Genomic DNA, 20,373 nt, shown 5'->3' on the forward strand with positions numbered 1-20,373 from the left:
CTGATTTGTGAATATGTTGTGCCAGAGAGTATACGAGAAAATGAGTTTTTAAACATATTTATTCTTAAAAGGATAAAGTTGATCAAAGATTAAGGACATTGTGAAAGTTCAGTATTTTAGGTTAATATATACATGTAGGTTGTAGCGTCTTTACAATATTTAGGCATATTAAAATACCTGGATTAATTGATCGTTTTGGGTGTTATGTTATTTAATTGCCATTAACATGAGTAAGGTCTTTTGTTAATATTTGTAAGAATACCAACATTTTTTTTTGTCTTATTGATAACTCAGCTTTTATTCACTTTTCAATGAATGATCTGTGTCGTGTGTGCCACTATTAATCAAAGTGATTTTTACCTTGAAATTCATTATGGCAAGTGAAAAAAAAACATATCGCGGTGTGATAAATTTGCCATGTTTAGAATCCCTTGAAAAATGCAGATTCATGAGTGTCAACAGGGTTGTTACAAACGGATGGACCTACGGACCGACAGCGCGATTGAAGGTAGTATTGTGTTACTGTTAACATTCGAAGCATCCCTGATATAAGGTAATTACCTGAAAAAAGAAAGCTGTCACGGGAAAAGAAAAGGTGTGCGTTTCGACATAACAAATACTAAGCGACATGTATGTTATCCAAGGCGAGATACGGTCTTATAATATCTCAACCAAGAGTGATTTGATGCTAAGAATATTGACGACAATCAGTGTATAAAGTTAAGAAATTGACTGTCACAGGCAATTTGGTGTTGGCTTAGCTGTCAATCAAAACAATACATTACCATAACAGGTGAACCATGCCGAGTAGGGTTTTCGGAAATAGTAAACTTAATATTTTTCCCCATAGCACTGCCTTAAATATTTGAGCCAAAATAGAGACATAAGCGACAATCAAAGCTGAAAAAAAGCAGCATATTTGATTCGTTTAAAATTTCCGTCGTTTCAATTTGGGTAGCTATCAGACTATATCTGCGTCATGATAAAATTGGGACGAAAGATACCAGAGAGACTGTCAACCTCATAGATTGTTAACAAACTGACGACGCCATGGTCTTAAACAAAAAGACAAATAATAGTACAAAAGACACAACATAGAAAACTAAAGATTACGCAACACGGACCCCACCAAAAACTGGGGGTGATCTCAGGTGCTCCGAAAAGGCACGCAGATCCTGCTCCACATGTGGCACCCGTCGTGTTGCTTCTGTTACTACAAATTCGGTAAAAAGTTTAATTCGATGGTTTACATTCAAGAAAAGGGAAGGGTATTGTAGATAATCCAGACTACAACAAACTTGGATAAATAATAAAACCGTGGTTCTAAAGTGGTAGATAAGAAACAGGGGCGGATCCAGAAATTTCAAAAAGAGGGTTCCAGAAAAAAAGAAAACAAACAATTGGTGTCTCCTTTACCGCACATTTCACATTGTTTTTTAATTTTCGAAAAACAAGGTTGAATCAAATAACAGAACCCACCCCTGGTACAACCACTGAGTAAATTATTTGTAACTTTTTATCTGTTGTACATACTAGTATTACTAAGCGTGTATGGTCTGCAGGAAAACTACCAACATTGATGCGCAGGATTCCATAATTGATGACCCTGACCTTTGCCTTATTTAGTTGGTTTTAAGTTAAATTTCTTTTCTGATTCATAATTTTAAAAAACATGTATAAATAATACATTGTTATTGTTCAGTAATACTCGTTTCCTCCATGTTTCTAACAGTTATTGTGTTTCGAGTCATATATTAGTAATCACGAGACAAACGTCCGTGCTGTATATGCATATCAGTTTAGTCTGTTAAAACTCGGCCACCTTTTACCACTCACGAGTTGGTTTTAAAAAAATGAAAAGGAATCGTCCTTTCCTAATTTACCCCAAGGACTGTTATTTGAAAAATTGTCTAAAAAGGTTTCTAAATATTGACAATTTATCTTGTAAGAACGAAATAAAAACAAATCTCGAATGGACTTATTCTGCAACCATAGGAATATATTGTTCTTCATCAATATCATTTATTAATTCAACCCTTCTCTTTGCAAGTTCAACACATAATTCAACAATATACGAGAGTTAACCTTTACACTTGTCAATCCGTCAACCTATGCATTGATCGACTTTTCAACATGTCGACTTGTCAATCTGTTAACCTTTTACCTTTACACTTGTCAACCTGTCGACCTAAGCATTTATACGGGAGATTCGTTTTCGCCAAAAATGCGTCCTTTTGCGCCACAACATTTCTTCTCCATGTATCGACTTTTTTAAACATGTCCACCTGTCAACCTTCTAACCTTAACACTTGTCAACCTTGAAGACCTTTATAAGGTCAACTTGTCAACCTTTTATAGCGTAAACCTTTCGATCTGCATGTTACTCTGTTATTCTAATGAGGTGTAGTCAGAAAGTTGAACTCCTTTCTGTCAGTTCGATAGAATGCCGACATAGGCGGATCCAGGGGGGATCACTGAAGCATGACTGGAGTGCCCCCTTTAGGACAGCCAGCAGGCCCCGCCTTAGGAAAAAGGTTCTGGATCCGCCACTGGCCGACCATGCATACTTTTTTGTATTCTAGTATAGTGAGGTCCATAATTCCCTCAGTCCCGAGAAGACAGAAGACGGATAAAAAGGAATGGAAAATATTGACATTCAAATACAAAAAAAGGTTAATCTGTGGTAAATTATTTTTCTGTAAATGTGGTTTTTTTTCTCAGTTTTGTTGTACACATTTTACTTTCGTTCAGCTAAATAAATGTCCATTGTTTTTGATAAGGATGCAACCAATTTTTTGTTAGGGGTGCATGGATAAATTTTGAACGCGATATTTCGATTGAGCCTATTTTGTCCAATCTTGCCAACATTTTTCTTAACTCCCATAATCTTGTTTTGCGGCCATTTCTTGGTTCTGCCTTTCAATTTTGTAAATACTCTTCTAAAATTGGTTTCATTATAAATTCGAGGGTCCTTCCTATTTATTTCAAATTTGATCTAGGCCCCTCTAAGATAGATATAATTGTTATGAAAAAATGTTATGTTTAACGCATAAATATAGAATAACCATATGTTATCTCGAAATATTATTGCTTAGAAACAGCCTCGCTCTCTACCTGTTTCTAAGCATTGTACAAATAATATTGATATTTCGAGACATTTTACGGTTATTTTGTATTTAATTTTTAATGAAGTCGTCGCTCATTTACTTTTTTGGGGGGGGAGGCGGGAGACTCTGACATTGAAATTTGTCTTAAAATTATCTATCTAATGGGCAGAAATATTCTTCATCTCAGCACTCCTCTCGAAAATCGAATGGTTCGTGCCTGTTACATGAATGTTATTTTAAAATTAAAACAACATTCTAACTGTATGCGACTGAAATCTGAAATGCAGAAACCGACGGGAGACAACCACAATTTATGTTATGTCATATATGTCCGTATAATTGTAAGCCTAAGTTTCCTGCGTTAACGTACGTAAGTTTCGTTTAAAACATAAAATTCTCAAATAGAGCTTTTCAAAGATTTTTAAAAAAAATAACTATTCCAAGGAATCAAAAGCCTTTTTCAAAATCAACAAGTAATAAAAGACCTGTCTTATTATTTTCCTAAAGATAGTGCATCAAATCCTATAAAAGGCGTGTGTTCTCACTCATGTTCTATCATTCTGCCCTCAGTCAATAAGTTAAGTTTTGGAAAGTTCGTTGAAGATTTCGAATTTCTGATCAACGGCTAAATTGTGACTGTTTATTTAACACATCACGTAAATATAACGGAATTTGATGAGACTGTTATTAAAGTGAGAGGATAAGCGCTATAGAACCAGGTTTAATCCACCATTTTCTAGATTTGAAAATGCCTTTACCAAGTCAGGAATATGACAGTTCTTGTCCATTCGTATTTGATGCGGTTTGTTATTTGATTTTGCCATGTATTATGGACTTTCCTAATTGATTTTCCTCTGAATTCAGTATTTTTTTAATTTTACTTTTTAATTAGTCCCGGAAATGATCGTTTACAAAACCTGTGAAATTATCCAGCCATTTTTTTTATTTTACTCTCGATACCCCAAGCAACTACAGTGATATGAGAGATCTGGCCTGGCTCTGTAATTTGACAAGATTATGACGTAAACAACGTAAGCACTTTGACGATATGAATTCAAAGATTCGTTGTTACATTTGTAACAAAAGTACAGATCAAGTTTTTAAATTTGTGTTCATTTTTTATTCACAATTTAAGTTACGTGTAACATGCTGGTTGAATACATGTAGTATACTCTATATTTAAGCTGTTATCTGGAAGACATTTTACTTTTGATTCTTGGTAAAAAGCAAACCTCATTCATTTTAATGCAAAGGCAACCCCATATCATTTTTATATCGTAAATCAGTGTGCTTCTTTGATGGACATTGTCTGATAACTGTTATTAGTGTTGGCAAATAATATAATTTGAGCAATATTTGTATTTATGCTCATATCATAATGTTAAACTGCTAACATATTTATAAAACAGCAGCTTAGCGATGTTCAAATAAACTACCCTTATGTTTTAAAAAGTAAATTAGTTCAGACGAACATACAGAAATTAACGGCTTGTTTGACAATCCAACCACATCTGATGTGCCGTTCATACTTCAGCAGGCTGTAATTCAGTAGTTTTCATTTGTCGAACTATGCCATTATTTTGTCACTTATTGGCATGTACACAAATCATGTCATTCGCTCGCTCGTTTGAAGTGTTTTACACATTTCGTTTAATGGATATAGGAAGATGTGGTGTGAGTGCCAATGAGACAACTCTCCATCCAAATAACAATTAAAAAAAAAGTAAACCATTATAGGTCAATGTACGGCCTTCAACACGGAGCCTTGGTTCACACCGAAAACAAGCTATAAAGAGCCCCAAAATTACTTTTACAAAACTTTTCAAACGGGAAAACCAACGGTCTAATCTATATACAAAACGAGAAACGAGAAACACGTATATATTACATAAACAAACGACAACAACTGAACATCAGATTTTTTAAGCGTATTATTCTATGTGGTATTTATTTTGTTTACTGTTGAAGGCTGTAAGCTGACCATTGATTGATACCTTCGACATCATTTTATATCTGATTTGGGGTTGTTTTATTGGCAATCATACCACTTATTTTTTTATTTCTCACTTTTGTCGGACTTGTTTTTAATAAGAAAATTATTGAGAATTCCCTAACATAAACAATATGTGCTTTTACTGACGATTTGTTTCCATTTCTGTTCAGCAAAAATCCATATCCATCCGAAAAAAATGTACACATGACACAACTGATACAAGGTCTTGCGTTTCCTATTAAGATATTCCTATACAGGTTCATTTTTGAACTATCCTCGGAGTTAAGTATTTTTGTGATTTGACATTTTACAATAAAACTATTGAACACAAATTCATTTTGTGAAGCTGAATAGATATATTCGAAAATGTAATTGATTTCTTCGGAATTTGTTTGATCGTTCTTGAAAAACACAACAGGTCAAGTGGGCTTATCTCACAGGAGACCTGAGTGTATTAAAAAGTATGTAGTGATTAAGATTAATCTGAATGTGATTAGACTGTACTGGCTCAATGGTGTGAGTTCCTCTTCTACATTTGGCACCTGCAAATAAATCATAGAACGAGTTTTATAGTCGTGTGCACCATTTCTGAAAGTCATAAACACCACTTTGAACGTCGTGTTCACCACATTCAAAATCGTGTCACGAGTTTTTTAAATTCATGCGCACCAGATTAAATCTCCAGGAAACGAAAATGTTAGTATTGGTATATAACTAAAGGGCCTGAAAACTCTTCATCCTGACTATGCGGAAACAAATTGCAACAAAAGAAGAGATTATACCACACAAACAATACAATGATTTTGTGTTACCCTTTTGAAATACTGGTCAGTTATGAAATTACCTTTTTTTTAAATGAATGCTTTTTCTTGTAAAATTATTACTGTAATCGGGTAAAAATTATCATATAATAAAAGCTATACATGTTTTTGGTTAAAAAATTTAAACACATGTGTTGATGAGCTTTAAGGGCACAGCGCACTTTATACCCTTCAGTAAATTGGAATGAACAATGAATGGGTTAAATATTTTGTTTCCTATCAACACACACACAGATTTAACACAGTGAGTGACTGAAATTAATTAGCGTGCGCATTAATTTGTGACAACACTTATAGCTTACATTGTACCTGAATGATTTATTGTCGTATTCGGATTCTGTTCCCGAGTCTGACAATTCTGAGTAATCTTCAATAGAAAATTGTTTGTTCATGATAAATCAACTTTTGCTGGAGACCTGGATATTTGGATTTCTTTAAAATTATGTTTTTTTTTCTGTATGGTGTAAACTTTTTTACTGGTTATGGGAATAATTGTAGTAGATAATCAACTGTTTGCTTACAAATCAGTGAATTAAAATATTAGGACGCATGACTTTCTCATGTTTGTTTACTAGATCATGATTACTAGTATAAAAAAACGTTGACAGTAACACAAAGCAAAAATATATTTCAAAACTCACTTGGCATAATGCAGTGCTATTGGAAATTCAATAGTTATAGCTGTTGTCTTTTGTGTGTTCTGGTATGGAGATACATATACAACAGCATTGTGTTCAGACGATATAGGTGGGGAAGAACCATTACGTTTGATAAGCGACACTGTTGCCATGCTAGATACCAAAACTATAAACCGGAAAATTACAGTTTACATCAGAACACTCATGAGGAATATGATCCGAAATTCTGTGCAAGAAGAATTGAAAGATGTTCTTAAGACATCATTGAAAGAGGACTCGACTAAAGACTTGATCAGAAATATAACACTGCATGAAATGAATGACATTCTGGAGGAGCAAGGACGGGATGAACTGTTCCATCCTGTCAATAATGAAGGTAAATACAATATTATCATATTTAGGTGTATCGAAAACAAAAATCAAAGAATATGATACTAAGGCGGCGACTCAACGTTAAAGGTCCTATGAAGCCACCAAAGCTTACTTTACATCCTGTTTAACGTTACAGTAATGTTCATTATTTTAATGGCCTACTGCAATTTTGAATAATATTCATAGAAATTTCAATAAGTTTGACCTGAAATGTCTTTTTATATAAGTGTAAAGTAATTATAGGTGAAATAAAAAATAACAATCAAATAAATCTAAGAAAATGTAAAACTTTGATTACTTCAATGTGCAGACAAGATAAATATACAAACCTGCTCTTATGTCTTCACAACCAGAGCAAACGTGTTTTTATCCTTGTTGATCTAAGATATTGTGTATAATGGTTTGTTGTCTGTTGTTTTTCACTGCATCAGTTCTTTGTTTGCTTTTTATCAGTGTGTTGCATTTTTAAAGTTTAAATCTGAATGCAACATTGGTAATGTTGCACTTTTTATATTTCCATTTGAAATTCTAACTTATTACCCCAACTAAAAATTGCACAGACATCTTATAATCATAAAAATGCAAGAATCAATCTTTCATTTGTTGGGGAGTTTAGTATTAAAGCATTTACAGGTAGTTGGGTTATTTTTTCCTCTTTCACTAACTTTTTTTCCTCGATGTCCCATAAATATATATTGTTTGCAACTTAGCACAACCTGCAAAATATTTCAATTACAAAATGTATATGTAAACATGTCAAGTTGTTGTATTATGAAATTTTTTTCAGAAAAAAGAAAACTGCAATATCCTAAAGACTGCACTACGATACATAATCATAACCCTGAAACGACTTCTGGTGTACAGACAATATATCCCGTAGACGAAAAGGCGGAGAGAGTTTATTGTGATATGGAAACAGACAGAGGAGGATGGACAGTACGTTTGCTTTAACTGTTAAATAACCATTATAAATGTACTATAAACCAAATTATTTTCGAGGATACTTTATTTCGGGATTAGCCCTTTCTACTACATTTCGCGACAATTCAAATCCGCCAAATTTTTCTATTTACGAAAGCTGCGAGAATAAATCGCTCGTGAATATAAGTTTGGTTTACAGTATATTACAATTTAATCTTTGCAACAGGGTTATTTGAGTAAAACAAGTAAGCGAAAGGTTGTTGTTCAACCCATTCAGAACTCCGAGACTTCGTTAATGTACATAAATGAACGAGGAATGTAAGTAATCATCGGGTAAATGTATTATGTAATGGACAAGGTATGATAAGGGCTATTTTTGGCCCCCTCTCCAAATAAGTTTAAATTGATATCAATGATGGTCTTAGTGTAGACACTTGAAAAAATAATGATTTTATTGTGTTCCGGTGAATAGAAGGTTGCCTAGCAACGGTTTTTATGAAGAATGAAAATTATCACATATTAATTGCTTTATCAGTAAAAATTTTAATATTTGCAAATGATATTGTTTGTCCAAGAAGAAGTTGAAGTCACAAATGAAAATACCCTTTGATTTTGTTTATTATATGCTTAAAAACCACCTTGGCAACAGAAATGTTGCCTAGCAACGGTTAAAAAATTGGTGCTTGGCCCGGCCTCTTAAGTATGAATTAAGCTGTTGTTTGAAGATTTTTTTTTCCATTTGGTGTTTCATCCAATATTTTTTCATATACATCTTTTTTTTTATTCTTTACAAATTCCATATTGAGCATAGTAACACAAGTGTTGCTTAGCAACAGCAAACCATGTTTGAATTAAAGGCAACTACAAACCAAAAAGTCATTTTATTGAACAAATTAAATTGAATGCAACGCACATTGTCTTTTTGTAAACATGTTTAGTTAGAAATAAAAACTTAGTTCAATTGTAGGTCACTACACGCTGATCAACAACTAAATTACATAACAAGTGCATATCAATCATGCAATAATAGATTCTTTATATTTTTTGAAGTATGAGCTAAGTTATTTTTTAAGAATATACTTCTTATACGGTGTTATACACTATAATATACACATCTAGATTATCATTATTTTTTGGACGAATTCTATATTCAGTATAGAATCCCACATCTCACTAAGCAACATCAAACATTTTGTTTAATTTGTAGACCAGTATAAAATCTGTGTTTCAATGTGAAAGTCTTTTCATGAAAACAAGAATGTATAAGATTTAATAATTTGAGATGAGTTTAAACAGTTTTTAAAGATACTTAACAGTTAATGGAATAAAAGAGACGTGACTTGTACCACATACAGACATTGTGTGGAATAAAATGTCTAATCCAGGCAATTACGAATTAATATGATGTACACATGTAGGGGTTGGAATAAATGTGTCCTCTGCATGGGTACAAACCTATGCTGGATTAGAAACAACTCATCAAGGCAAAAAGGGGGGTGTATAAATCATTTTTTTGAGTTATTAACGAGGCATTTAACCATGAAAGTTAAAGGTCAATTAATTGGACCTTGAGATCAACGGTAAATGTCATAATGATATTGAAATTGAGAATAGAAATGGAGAATGTATCAAAGAGACATCAACCCGACCAAAGAAAAAACAACAGCAGAAGGTCACCAACAGGTCTTCAATGTAACGAGAAATTCCCGCACCCGGAGGCGTCCTTCAGCTGGCCCCTAAACAAATATGTGCTAGTTCAGTGATGATGAACGCCATACTAATTTCCAAATCGACACAAGAAACTAAAATTTAAAAAATACGAGACTAACAAAGACCAGAGGCTCCTGATTTTGGGACAGGCGCTAAAATGCGGCGGGGTTTTACATGTTTACGAGATCTCAACCCTCCCCCTATACCTCGAGCCAATGTTGAAAAGTAAACGCATAACAATACGTACATTTAAAATTCAATTCAAGAGAAGTTCGAGTCTGATGTCAGGAGAAAATAAACAAAATTAGACTGTTATGATATATGAGTCATGGCTATACACTGTATGCCAAATATCACAAGTCAATGTATAAAAACTAAATAAGTGTAGACCGGGACAAGTGTGTATGAGAATAAAATTCCAAAAAAAGAAGAAAAAAGTAATATGTTTAACATAATTAATCCATTCATTTCATTTGAAGCCAGGGAAAATTGACAAAGACAAATGAAAACTGAGTACAGAATAAACTGTTTTCTTTCACGATGAAATGGACTATGGTTTGAATGGTTTTACAGTAGTAATTTTGAGGCCCTTTATAGCTTGTTGTTTGGTGTAAGCCAAGGCCCCGTGTTAAAGGCCGTACATTGATCTATAATGGTTTACTTGTATAAATTGTTATTTGGATGGAGAGTTGTATCATTGGCACTCACATCACATCTTCCTATAACTATGGAACATTTTTGTTATCTGTAATTATGATGTAAATACTGGCAATGACGGAAAATGGTTTCACTTTCCTGTCAGTGTCAAATGATTTGTGAAATATCATGTAAAATGCATGTATGTAATTAATTTGCATTTTGTATTTTTTCGTTTTGTTTTTGTGTTTTTGTAATTTATTTATCAAAATGAACTACAGTTTTAATTGGACATGAAAGTTACTAATAAGAGTATACTAGTATAAGTTCGGGTTAGGGTGAAGATTGTCGCCTGTTTAAACGTTTACACATGCTGCGTTTGTTTGCAACTAGTAAGGAACCTGTTCAGTGGTTGTTGTGGTTCATACGTGTTCCTCGTTTCTAGTTTTTTTTATAAAGATTAAACCGTTGATTTTCCTGTTTGAATTGCTACATTAGCCACTTGTGTGTCCTTGATAGCTTGAAGGTCGGTGTAAGCCAAAGCTCTGTGTTAAAGGTCGTACTTTGACCTATAAGTGTTTTCTTTGTACATGTTGTGTCCTGAAAGGAGAGTAGTATCATTGGCACTCATACCATATCTTCTTATTTCTATAAATGTTGCAAAAGTTATTTCTTTTGGGTGGATGTGTATGTTTAAGCGCGGATTCATATAAGATGGATTCTTACAGTATGCACCCTTTTATTCATTCATTGTACAATTTTATAAATATAATAAATGAATTAAAACGCCTGATATCGTGGGTTCTGACACCGGCCTGGTCAAACTTAAGACTTAAAATTGGTATTTGCTGATTTCCGTCAATCAATTGGCATTAAGGGGTAAGAACAAAAACTAGTTGGATCGGAGTGTCAAGTTAGGGTTATATGTCTTCCAACGGACTGTAAGCTTTTAAGCTATAGCACACTAAAAATTAATGAAACAAACAACCCATTCAGCAACATTATGTCCAAAAGTGAGCACTTGGTGTTAACATGAATTATTATTGAAATAGTAACTTTTATGAATTAACTGTTAACAAAACTTTATATTGTTTGCAAAAACTACGGATAATATATTCAGGAATAAATAACCTTTATCCACAAAAAAAAATCGGAATTTTGAGCCTTTTATGGTCTTTTGACATTTTTGTATTCGACCGTCACTGATGAGTCTTTTGTACGCGAAACACACATCTTACAAGCAAGATATCTTTAATTATGATGCGTTTTTATTCCTTTCATATTCAATACTTTTTAAGCTTTTATTCTTTTGAAAATGTTTAAATTCATAATACATGAAGTGCTGTTATTTTAGAAGATATATGATTGATTGAATGTTGTTTTCTGACCGTCAAATGACAAATACTTTATGCATGCAAATTCTAACGGAAAGATATGAAGAGAATGATTTGCAAACAAGGAATACGAAGTAGCACCAAGTTGTCGTCAAGACAGAATAACGGGGAGGCGGTTGACAATTACAAATAATAAGTCCAATAAATTCAACGCCATGACCAAAAAAAGTAACTCAAGATGCATAATTTGGATCATAAAAGTGTTGGATAATTTTGTTTAATTTTGATTATTGTACATGTTACACTTACACAATAAACTAATCAAAATGGTCAAATGATGTCTTCTTATGTGAGAGGGAGGGCATGGGGTACCCGTCTCCTTTCTCCTACCCCTCTTCTCCTTATTCTTTTTTTTTTTATTTACCGGAAAAAAGAGAGATATTTTATTTTTTCATATTTTATTTTTTTCTCCAACTTTTCTCCTTACTCCCAGCCTTCCTCTCCTTTCTCGTACCCCTTTCTGCCTGTCTCCCTTACCCCTGTCCTCCCCCTCTTATGTGATATGAATTACAGTGTATGTTATTATTCACAGTTCTGTAGTTTATTTTCGCCATCTGTATTTATATTAAATGATTGTCTAAAATGTTAACTTGGCATGCCATACTTGGTAGAAATGCGGACGTGAAAGAAAGCACTTATCACAAAAGTGTCAACGGAGATTAAAGCATTCCAGGGCGACGATTTCGTCAATTATGAAACAAAATACGTATATATGCACTTTTTGATTATGAACCAGTTATTATATTCATTCGCAATTACGTTCCCAGTATTTCTCTGAAGTTTATCACAGTTCCGTTTATTTTTGGGTCAAATTTCGACGGTCTGCTAAAATGTCACTTTAAATTCAAGAATAATGAGTAAAGGAATATCCTGTTTTCCTGTCTCAAATATATGTTTATTTTTCGTCCTAAAGAAACTAGCTATTATTATAGCGTAGCAGGAATACTTTTCCGTCGTCAGATCTAGTAAATACCGGAAATCATCTCCGGTCCGCAGTTCGGTTAAAAATTTCGATGATTCAATGAAAACAACGACGATTTTTTGTCACTTTTTTGAATTTTTAACTATAAGCGTACTTACGACCCACTAACATATTTGAACTACATCAACATTAATGTTCAAGGAATGTCTGGTATAAATATGTTCGTGGGTCGTAGGTACGCTCATATTTTAAAATGCAGAAAAAGTTTTGGAAACTGCCATTTTTCTGCCCTTTTCGCGAATCTTGAGGTCTTTACAGCAACAGAGCATGAATAATATCAACGGAAGTTGAAAAATCTATTGATGTTAACAAAAATATAGGTTTTAAACTTTAAGAATAATGTATTATAATCAATGGCAAGTCACTTTTAATTTGAACGAAATTAGGGGGCCGTTCTCTAATGCTTATCGTACCTTGTCCTTTGCGAATTTTCTTGTAAGAATACGCTGTCATTTCTAATTGCAATGGACACCCCTAACATTTGATTCGTCTAGCTGCACATTCAAATAACGTTATCTATCTATTCGTTTTTGTTCAGTCGAGACCTACCTTCATATGTCTCGATTGACATACTCTATGGTGCCTACCTGTTATGATTTACTAAATTAATGAGGTACTAGTCCTGAAAATTCATTAAATCTTAATCAAAATCAATCCACCATTATTATTTGAAAATATCATATTTCCCTAGTATAAAGACTGATTTATCAGTGACTATATGCCACAAATTAATACGAAACACGCGTTTTGCGTACTTAATTTTTATTTTGGTATCATTATAGTCCATTTGCCAATTACCGATTTTATTTTATTATTATACACTTTTTAAATAAATTACTTCCCTTTGTCAATCGTGGACTGGTTCTATACCAGACAATATTCCCCCTTGCCAATGCAAAGCATGAAGAATTGAAAGTGATGTATCAGCAGTTTAACTAATTTTTCATGAAAAATAATTTCTGATGTCAAATTCATTTAGCTAAAAACAAGTTAATGTAATTAAAAGATTTAAAAATCTTATAGATTGCTCACATAACGCACAGGTAAATTTGCACTTTGTGCTAGCTCTCTATTGTAAATAAAAAAATAATGTCCGTCATAAGGGAGACAACCAAATTAGGGATCTCTAATAACAGGGTCAATTACGGGAATTGGCAAATAGTCTATTGTTTTAATGAGTTTGGTGTTTTGTCACCATTCTTCCCACAGATCCAGTGACACTTTTGCGAAGTGACTGTATCATTTGTGATGAAGAGTTTACCAGTGATTTTAGATAGTTTCTATATGGTTTGAAGACAAAAAAAATCAAATATTGACACTATTAGTTTATTGATCGTATTTGTTCATTTAAGAGACAAAACGTAAGCGTGTCCTTCCATTTTGATAAATGAATACATGAACATTCGCTTTTGATTCAGTAACTAATTATTCATTCGTATTCAGAAAGAAAACAAACTAACACTATGCATATTAGATAAGATCTACAATCTGAGGTTCATTGATGAATTTAGGGAAAATCAAACTGCAACTCAAAACAGGTGGCATATTTATTACGTGCAACACGTTTGTTTTGCAACATAACACCTGAAGATTCTTTATCAATCTTGTATGATTCATTTACTTGCGAATTATGTTGCTTTCTTTTTTATTTTAATTAGTAAAATAAGTATCGTTGTGTGAAAAATTATTGGACGGTGGCTCGAGGGTTCAAACATTTCAGCAAAAAAATAAACCTTTATTTTATCATTACAAATTTTATCCATAACACTATTAGTTATTACTTTATGACATGGTACAAAAATCAACCCAAAAAATCGATTCGGTTTGGCCACAGATGACTTTTAAAATGTTTATATCATTGAAAAAGCTCCAAACTATCTCCCTTTGGTGCAAAAACGCAATTTTTTGGCATTAAATTTGAAATATCTTTATTTAACTCATAGGTGAACTATATTTTTTATACTTGTTTTCAAATAAGCTGTATATAAACTAAATAATTGTAAAATTTTAGCGATATCTGTAATTAGGTTATTTTTGGAATTCGATATTACCTCTATTTCTCCTATTAGTTCAACAGAAAAAAAGGACATAAACAAAAATGTATGCTTCTTCCGGAGGCAGACTGTGAGCTACAAAGAACGGTGACCCCATTTTTTTTATGGAAATTTTTGTTTTAAGTATATGATTAAGTTCTTTTATTAAAAAATATAGCGAAATCCAATATTAGAAAAAAAAATGATTTATACCCAGGAGCCCCCTTAAGATTACTCACATCATGAACAAATAAATCCACACCCTTTGCTAACTATTGATTGGCAAACACGCATCTCACAAAATTATTAACTTAAAATAATAATAATAACAATATAGGATTTATCTCTTTCGAATGGGTTTTAATGGTTTAGTTAAAACATTTTTTACTAGGTTATTCAGAGAAGAATAGATGGATGGTCTCAATTCCAGAGACCATGGATAGATTATGAAAATGGATTTGGAACGGTTGATGAGGAATACTGGTTTGGTAAGTATGAGATGAAAAACTAGCATGCTTTCTTAAGTAAGTATTGCGAAAGGTGATATATATATATATATATATATATATATATACATTGTTGGGTTGATGTTTAGACGAGTTATATATATATATATATATATATATATACGAGTCTAAATTGAAAACTACGTTCAAACCTATGACTGCGTTGGATAAAAACCGCAATTTTTATACGTGTGCATGTCAAACAAATTTCGTTGTAGAAGGGTCTAAAAACAGCACAAACAACATTTTCCAAAAGACCAAAAGAGTGAAAAAGTATATTTAAACAAAACGCATTTGACTAACAGGTCGAACAACTGATGTTCTTTAACCCTGCTGACTGCCATTGGCGATTGCCAAATAAAATTGATCACAAGATGTAACAAAATGGATTCTCATATAAATTTAATACGTCACAGAAAGAAAAAACATTGTTAACTTGTGGACAGGATGTTGTGCCACAAACATTCGGTGTCAATATTTCTTTAGTACACCATATCCGGATTTCGACAATAAATGTCTCTTCAGTGATGTTATATATATACAACTCGTCTAAACATCAACCCAACAATGTTAGATCTGTAAATTTGCTTTCGCAAATTTTTGGTTCTTCCCTCGCCGGGATTCGAACCCATGCTACTGTGATATCGTGACACCAAATCGCCTGCACTATATATATATATGATAATATATAGAATTAAAACCAGAAGCTATAACTCAAAAGATTATGAGTGAATGATACAAAAATATTGATAGTTTATGGAACTCCCTTTTGCTACGATGTTCAACACTTTATCGTAGGAATTTTTTTCAACAGTTTAAATATTCAGATAACAATTCTAAGACCAGATATGACTATACCCTTAAGGCCTAAGTATATCTACAAGTCGTTACAAAACTGTCGAGAAAAGTAAAATGATATATTCGGTTAAAATCTCGCTCTGCACTATAAAATGTAGGACACTAAATAATTTACGGAATGAATTGGTGAACTTTTTTCCCCGTTAATTAAATATAAAATAATTTAATTTTAATTTATCGATACAACTGTTGCAATTATTTAGTTACTTCTGTAATAAGAAAAAAACTTAAGTAAAACATAATGCAAAAATTTTCACAGTAAAGTTTACGGATAAAAAAGACAAAGAATACACGTACATCTGGCCACGTCCACTTGTATTTTTGTCCATCTGATGAGTTAAGCCTTTTTCAACTGATTTTTATAGTTAGTTTTTATGTTGTAATGTTATACCGCTGTCCCAGGTTAGGGGGAGTGTTAGGATCCCGCTACATTTTGTAACATGTTTAACCAAATAATATTTTTTACATTCATAAAAAAAACTAGCATTGATAAATATGATTTGCTAAATAAGCTACAAAATGTATAAGATAATATTTTATTGTTTCTTATCTTGTTGATTCGAATAAATTCACATGCGTTTTGCAATACTGAAAATTTAGTAATCATTGCGTTGTTTTTATTCATGCGAAAAATACGACAGGTTTATAATCGCAATAATAAAAACTCGCATTTTAATTTGTATCCCCAACCTTCGATAGTAGAGGGGCATTATGTTTTCTTGTCTGTGCGTCCGTCCGTTCGTCCGTCCGTCCGACTGTCCCGTTTCATGTTAAAGCGTTTGGTCAAGGTAGGTTAAAGTCCAACCAACTTGAAACGTAGTACACATTTTCCTCATAATATGATCTTTCTAATTTCAATGCCAAATGAAAATTTTGACTTTAATTTCACAGTCCGCTGTACATAGAAAATGATTGAGCGAAGTTCTGGTTAAAGGATATGGTTAAAGTTTTTGGTCTAGGTAGTTTTTGATGAAGTGAATGTCCAATCAACTTGAAACTTAGTAAATATTTTCATAATGATATGATCTTTCTAATTTTTCAACCAAATTTAGGTTTTGACCCCATCTTCATGGTCCACTGAACATAAACAATGATAGCTCGAGTGGGGCATCCGTGTACTATGGACACATTCTTGTTTTTATATGCATTAAACAGGATTTTCTCAACAAAGCAAAAGTTGAAATCGAATTTTAATCTAAAATGACAAAATTCGCAATAATGAATGTTTGCAATAATTTCTAAATCAAAGTAAAAGTAAAAACATGAAACCTTTTTGTCTGTCCCTTTCTTTTACTAGTTAGAGATGTTTTGTTGTAACGCTTCTGTACCATATATATTTAAAGGAAACAAAAACATTCACAGCCTGACATCCAGTGGTAACTATGAACTTAGAATAGACCTGAAGGACCTGTCTAATACAAAGAAGTATGCTGTGTATAAAACCTTTGTTGTTGGAGACGCGGCGTCTAAGTACAAACTGACTGTTGGGAATTATAGTGGAAATGCAGGTAATAAAATCATCTCAAATAGATATAGGAAGATGTGGTATAAGTATCAATGGGACAACTCTCCATCCAAGTTTCAATTTTAAAAAGTCAACCATTTGAGGTCAATGTACGGTCTTCAACACAGAGTCTTGGCTCACACCGATATCTATAACGGGTCCCAAAAAAGGACTAGTAAAATACCATTTGAACGGAAAAAACAACGGTCTAATTTATATATAAAAAAAAACGGTAAACAAATAATCATAAAGCGATCAGTATTTTTTGTTTTATGAAGCTTTTCAAGAATTATTTGTTTCGATAAACATGATAAAGTTCCAAATCCTGACATGAACAAGTATCAATGGGACAACTCTCCATCCAAGTTTCAATTTTAAAAAGTCAACCATTAAAGGTCAAGGTACGGTCTTATTACGTTTTTCAAGAATTAATTGCTTCGATAAACTTCCAAATCCTGTCATGAATAAGATTTTACATATATACGTCAATAACTAAGTACAAATGAAAGACTTGAATATTTAGTCATTTTTTTTATTCTGCAACTAATGACGGTAAAGAAACAATTTATTCGTTTATTTGTTTTGCTGGACAACACAATCATCTTATCTGCTCCAGCTGAATAAATTTTTAATCGGTTACCCTCAGATAATTTTCTCAAATAGGAAAAATAAAGGTAACAGTAGAATACCGCTGTTCAAAACTCATAAATATATGGTCATGCTGTTAGGCTACCGGACTGGTAGAATCCTCGGGACAGAAAAAACAACAGTACTCAAGTTAGTTGAAGGGAGTTAAAAATAGACAAAGTGTACACATAAAGAGATTAAACATGAAGACCATAATAATACGTTTCATTATTGCTTTACCTGAACGGCAATTAACCTTATATCAGAATTGATTTGTATTATGTGTATTCTTGATATACAAATGATATAGGTGAAAGTATGGCTTAAGTATGGCTATATCAGAATTGATGAGTCAATCATAGTATGTTTATCATTGATAAAGGTGATAGTATGGCTATATTATGGGTATATCAGAATGGATAATTGACTCGTAGTATGGTTATCCTTGATAGAGATGATAGTATGGCTATATCAGAATTGATAAGTAATTCGTAGTATGTTTATCCTCAATATAGGTGTCAGTATGACTATAGTATGGGTATATCATAACTTATAAGTAATTCGTAGCATGTTTATCCTTGATATAGGTGATAGTATGGCGATCCATAATGGAATGAAGTTTTCTACGATAGACCAGGATAACGATCTAGATAGTGGAGCTGATTGTGCGAGACCGTATGGAGCATGGTGGCATAACCATTGTGGCACTAGTTGTCTTAACAGGAGATTCCTCAGCAACCTGTGTTGGAATACTCTCAAAACATACTCAGCCAAAACGTCAGTTATGATGTTGCGAACATTATAATAAAGGAACTATTCATAAAACATAACAAGTTTAATTTGAAGCTAAACAAAAGTTTGTTATATAGTCTTATAAATTTGGAATTAAAACTTAATGCAAAAATTTAATTTCATTTTCGTGAAGAACACTTAATTCAAGATGTAACATGTACGAAATAAAATATAACGTTAGAACAACACAATGAGATATAGATGAAAGTTAATGATGCAGCAATATCCGGATAAATGAACCAAACAACTTACGAAGTAAACCATAAGAAAGTAAAAAAATACACATTGAGTCTTTACTTAAATTAAAAAGAGTAAAACAAAGATCTGATAGCAACAAATTTTTATGTTAAAAAAAAGAAGCAAACAAAAATAAATAACAACAATTAAACAAGGAAACATTCAGACCTGACATGTAACTACAAAAATGTACCTTTGACAAAGTTCGTATCATGAAATCAGTAACTTTGATGAGATGGACCTACTGTGATCCTAACCAACCACCCTTATGTATAATATATTGAATCACATATTTAAAAGTCATGCTGTGAAACCACAACACTTCACTGAATTATTACGTTAAAGATTTAAAAAAAAAAGCACAAGTAAAATTCGAATCATTATTAGATGATATGATCAAATAAGCCCTAATACGGATAAATTAGCATGTGCAATACTGAAAACGGAAAACGTTCCACTGTCGATATCAATCAAGATTTAATATTACTCTTCGAAAAGGGCCAATACGGAGAAAAGCGGGAGAAAAGGCACATTGGCCCATTTGCTAATACGGGACGTTCACTTCCGGTTTACAATTTCTTTACGCCATTTCTAAACTTTTGAAGTATCGTTATGCATTAAAACATTTGTATTTTGTTTTTAATTTAAATTCGTAAAATAAACAGGTTAAATGTTGTGCAAATTTGTAACGCCTTACAGTTTTGAAACGGACAAAACAGGGCCAACATGAAAAGAGCCCAGTTGGCCCATGGGCGAATACGAGACGTTCACTTCCGGTTTTTTTATTTTCTTATAATCATTTCATAAAAGTGTTATGAACTGGCTGTTTCTGTTTTGGGCCTGTTATAGATTCTCGATCAGCTGTATACGCCCCGACTCTTCAATTACCGGGACCGTCCAATATAGCTTATCTCGGATCTATAACAGTGCCAATACAAGAAACAGCCAGTTTATAACACTATAGAACGAAATGAATTGAGACCAACAGCTGTCTCAAATTTCTTTAAGAAATATCAAAGATTAATCTTCTGCTAATGATATTTTGTCCTGTTTTATTAACAGCGCAATATTAACCTCTTCCCAATTATATAGTTAGAGATGCATGCCTCGACTTTGACTGGATTTAAAGATTTTCATTTCATTTGTGTGAATTAATTTGTTTTTTTTAAATACATAGATTAGTTACTGAGGTTAAGGATTGGAAATTCGAAAATATGGAGCTCTGTTAGTCAGTAATTAGTT

The 20,373-nt window shown here is 32.7% G+C and overlaps 1 protein-coding gene across 1 annotated transcript; it reads left to right on the forward strand.

Annotated features, from left to right (window-relative positions):
• The first annotated feature begins 6,735 nt into the window (after positions 1-6,735).
• LOC134689788 (fibrinogen-like protein A) lies at positions 6,736-18,907 on the forward strand. Its single transcript, XM_063549758.1, has 5 exons — positions 6,736-6,935; positions 7,719-7,867; positions 14,999-15,095; positions 17,315-17,479; positions 18,690-18,907. Exons 1-5 carry the CDS (start codon positions 6,764-6,766, stop codon positions 18,905-18,907), a joined length of 801 nt encoding a protein of 266 aa, XP_063405828.1. The 5' UTR covers positions 6,736-6,763.
• Positions 18,908-20,373: the final 1,466 nt, after the last annotated feature.

The sequence above is a fragment of the Mytilus trossulus genome, chromosome 11 (genome assembly GCF_036588685.1).
Source record: "Mytilus trossulus isolate FHL-02 chromosome 11, PNRI_Mtr1.1.1.hap1, whole genome shotgun sequence".
In the NCBI taxonomy this organism is placed as follows: Eukaryota; Metazoa; Mollusca; class Bivalvia; order Mytilida; family Mytilidae; genus Mytilus; species Mytilus trossulus.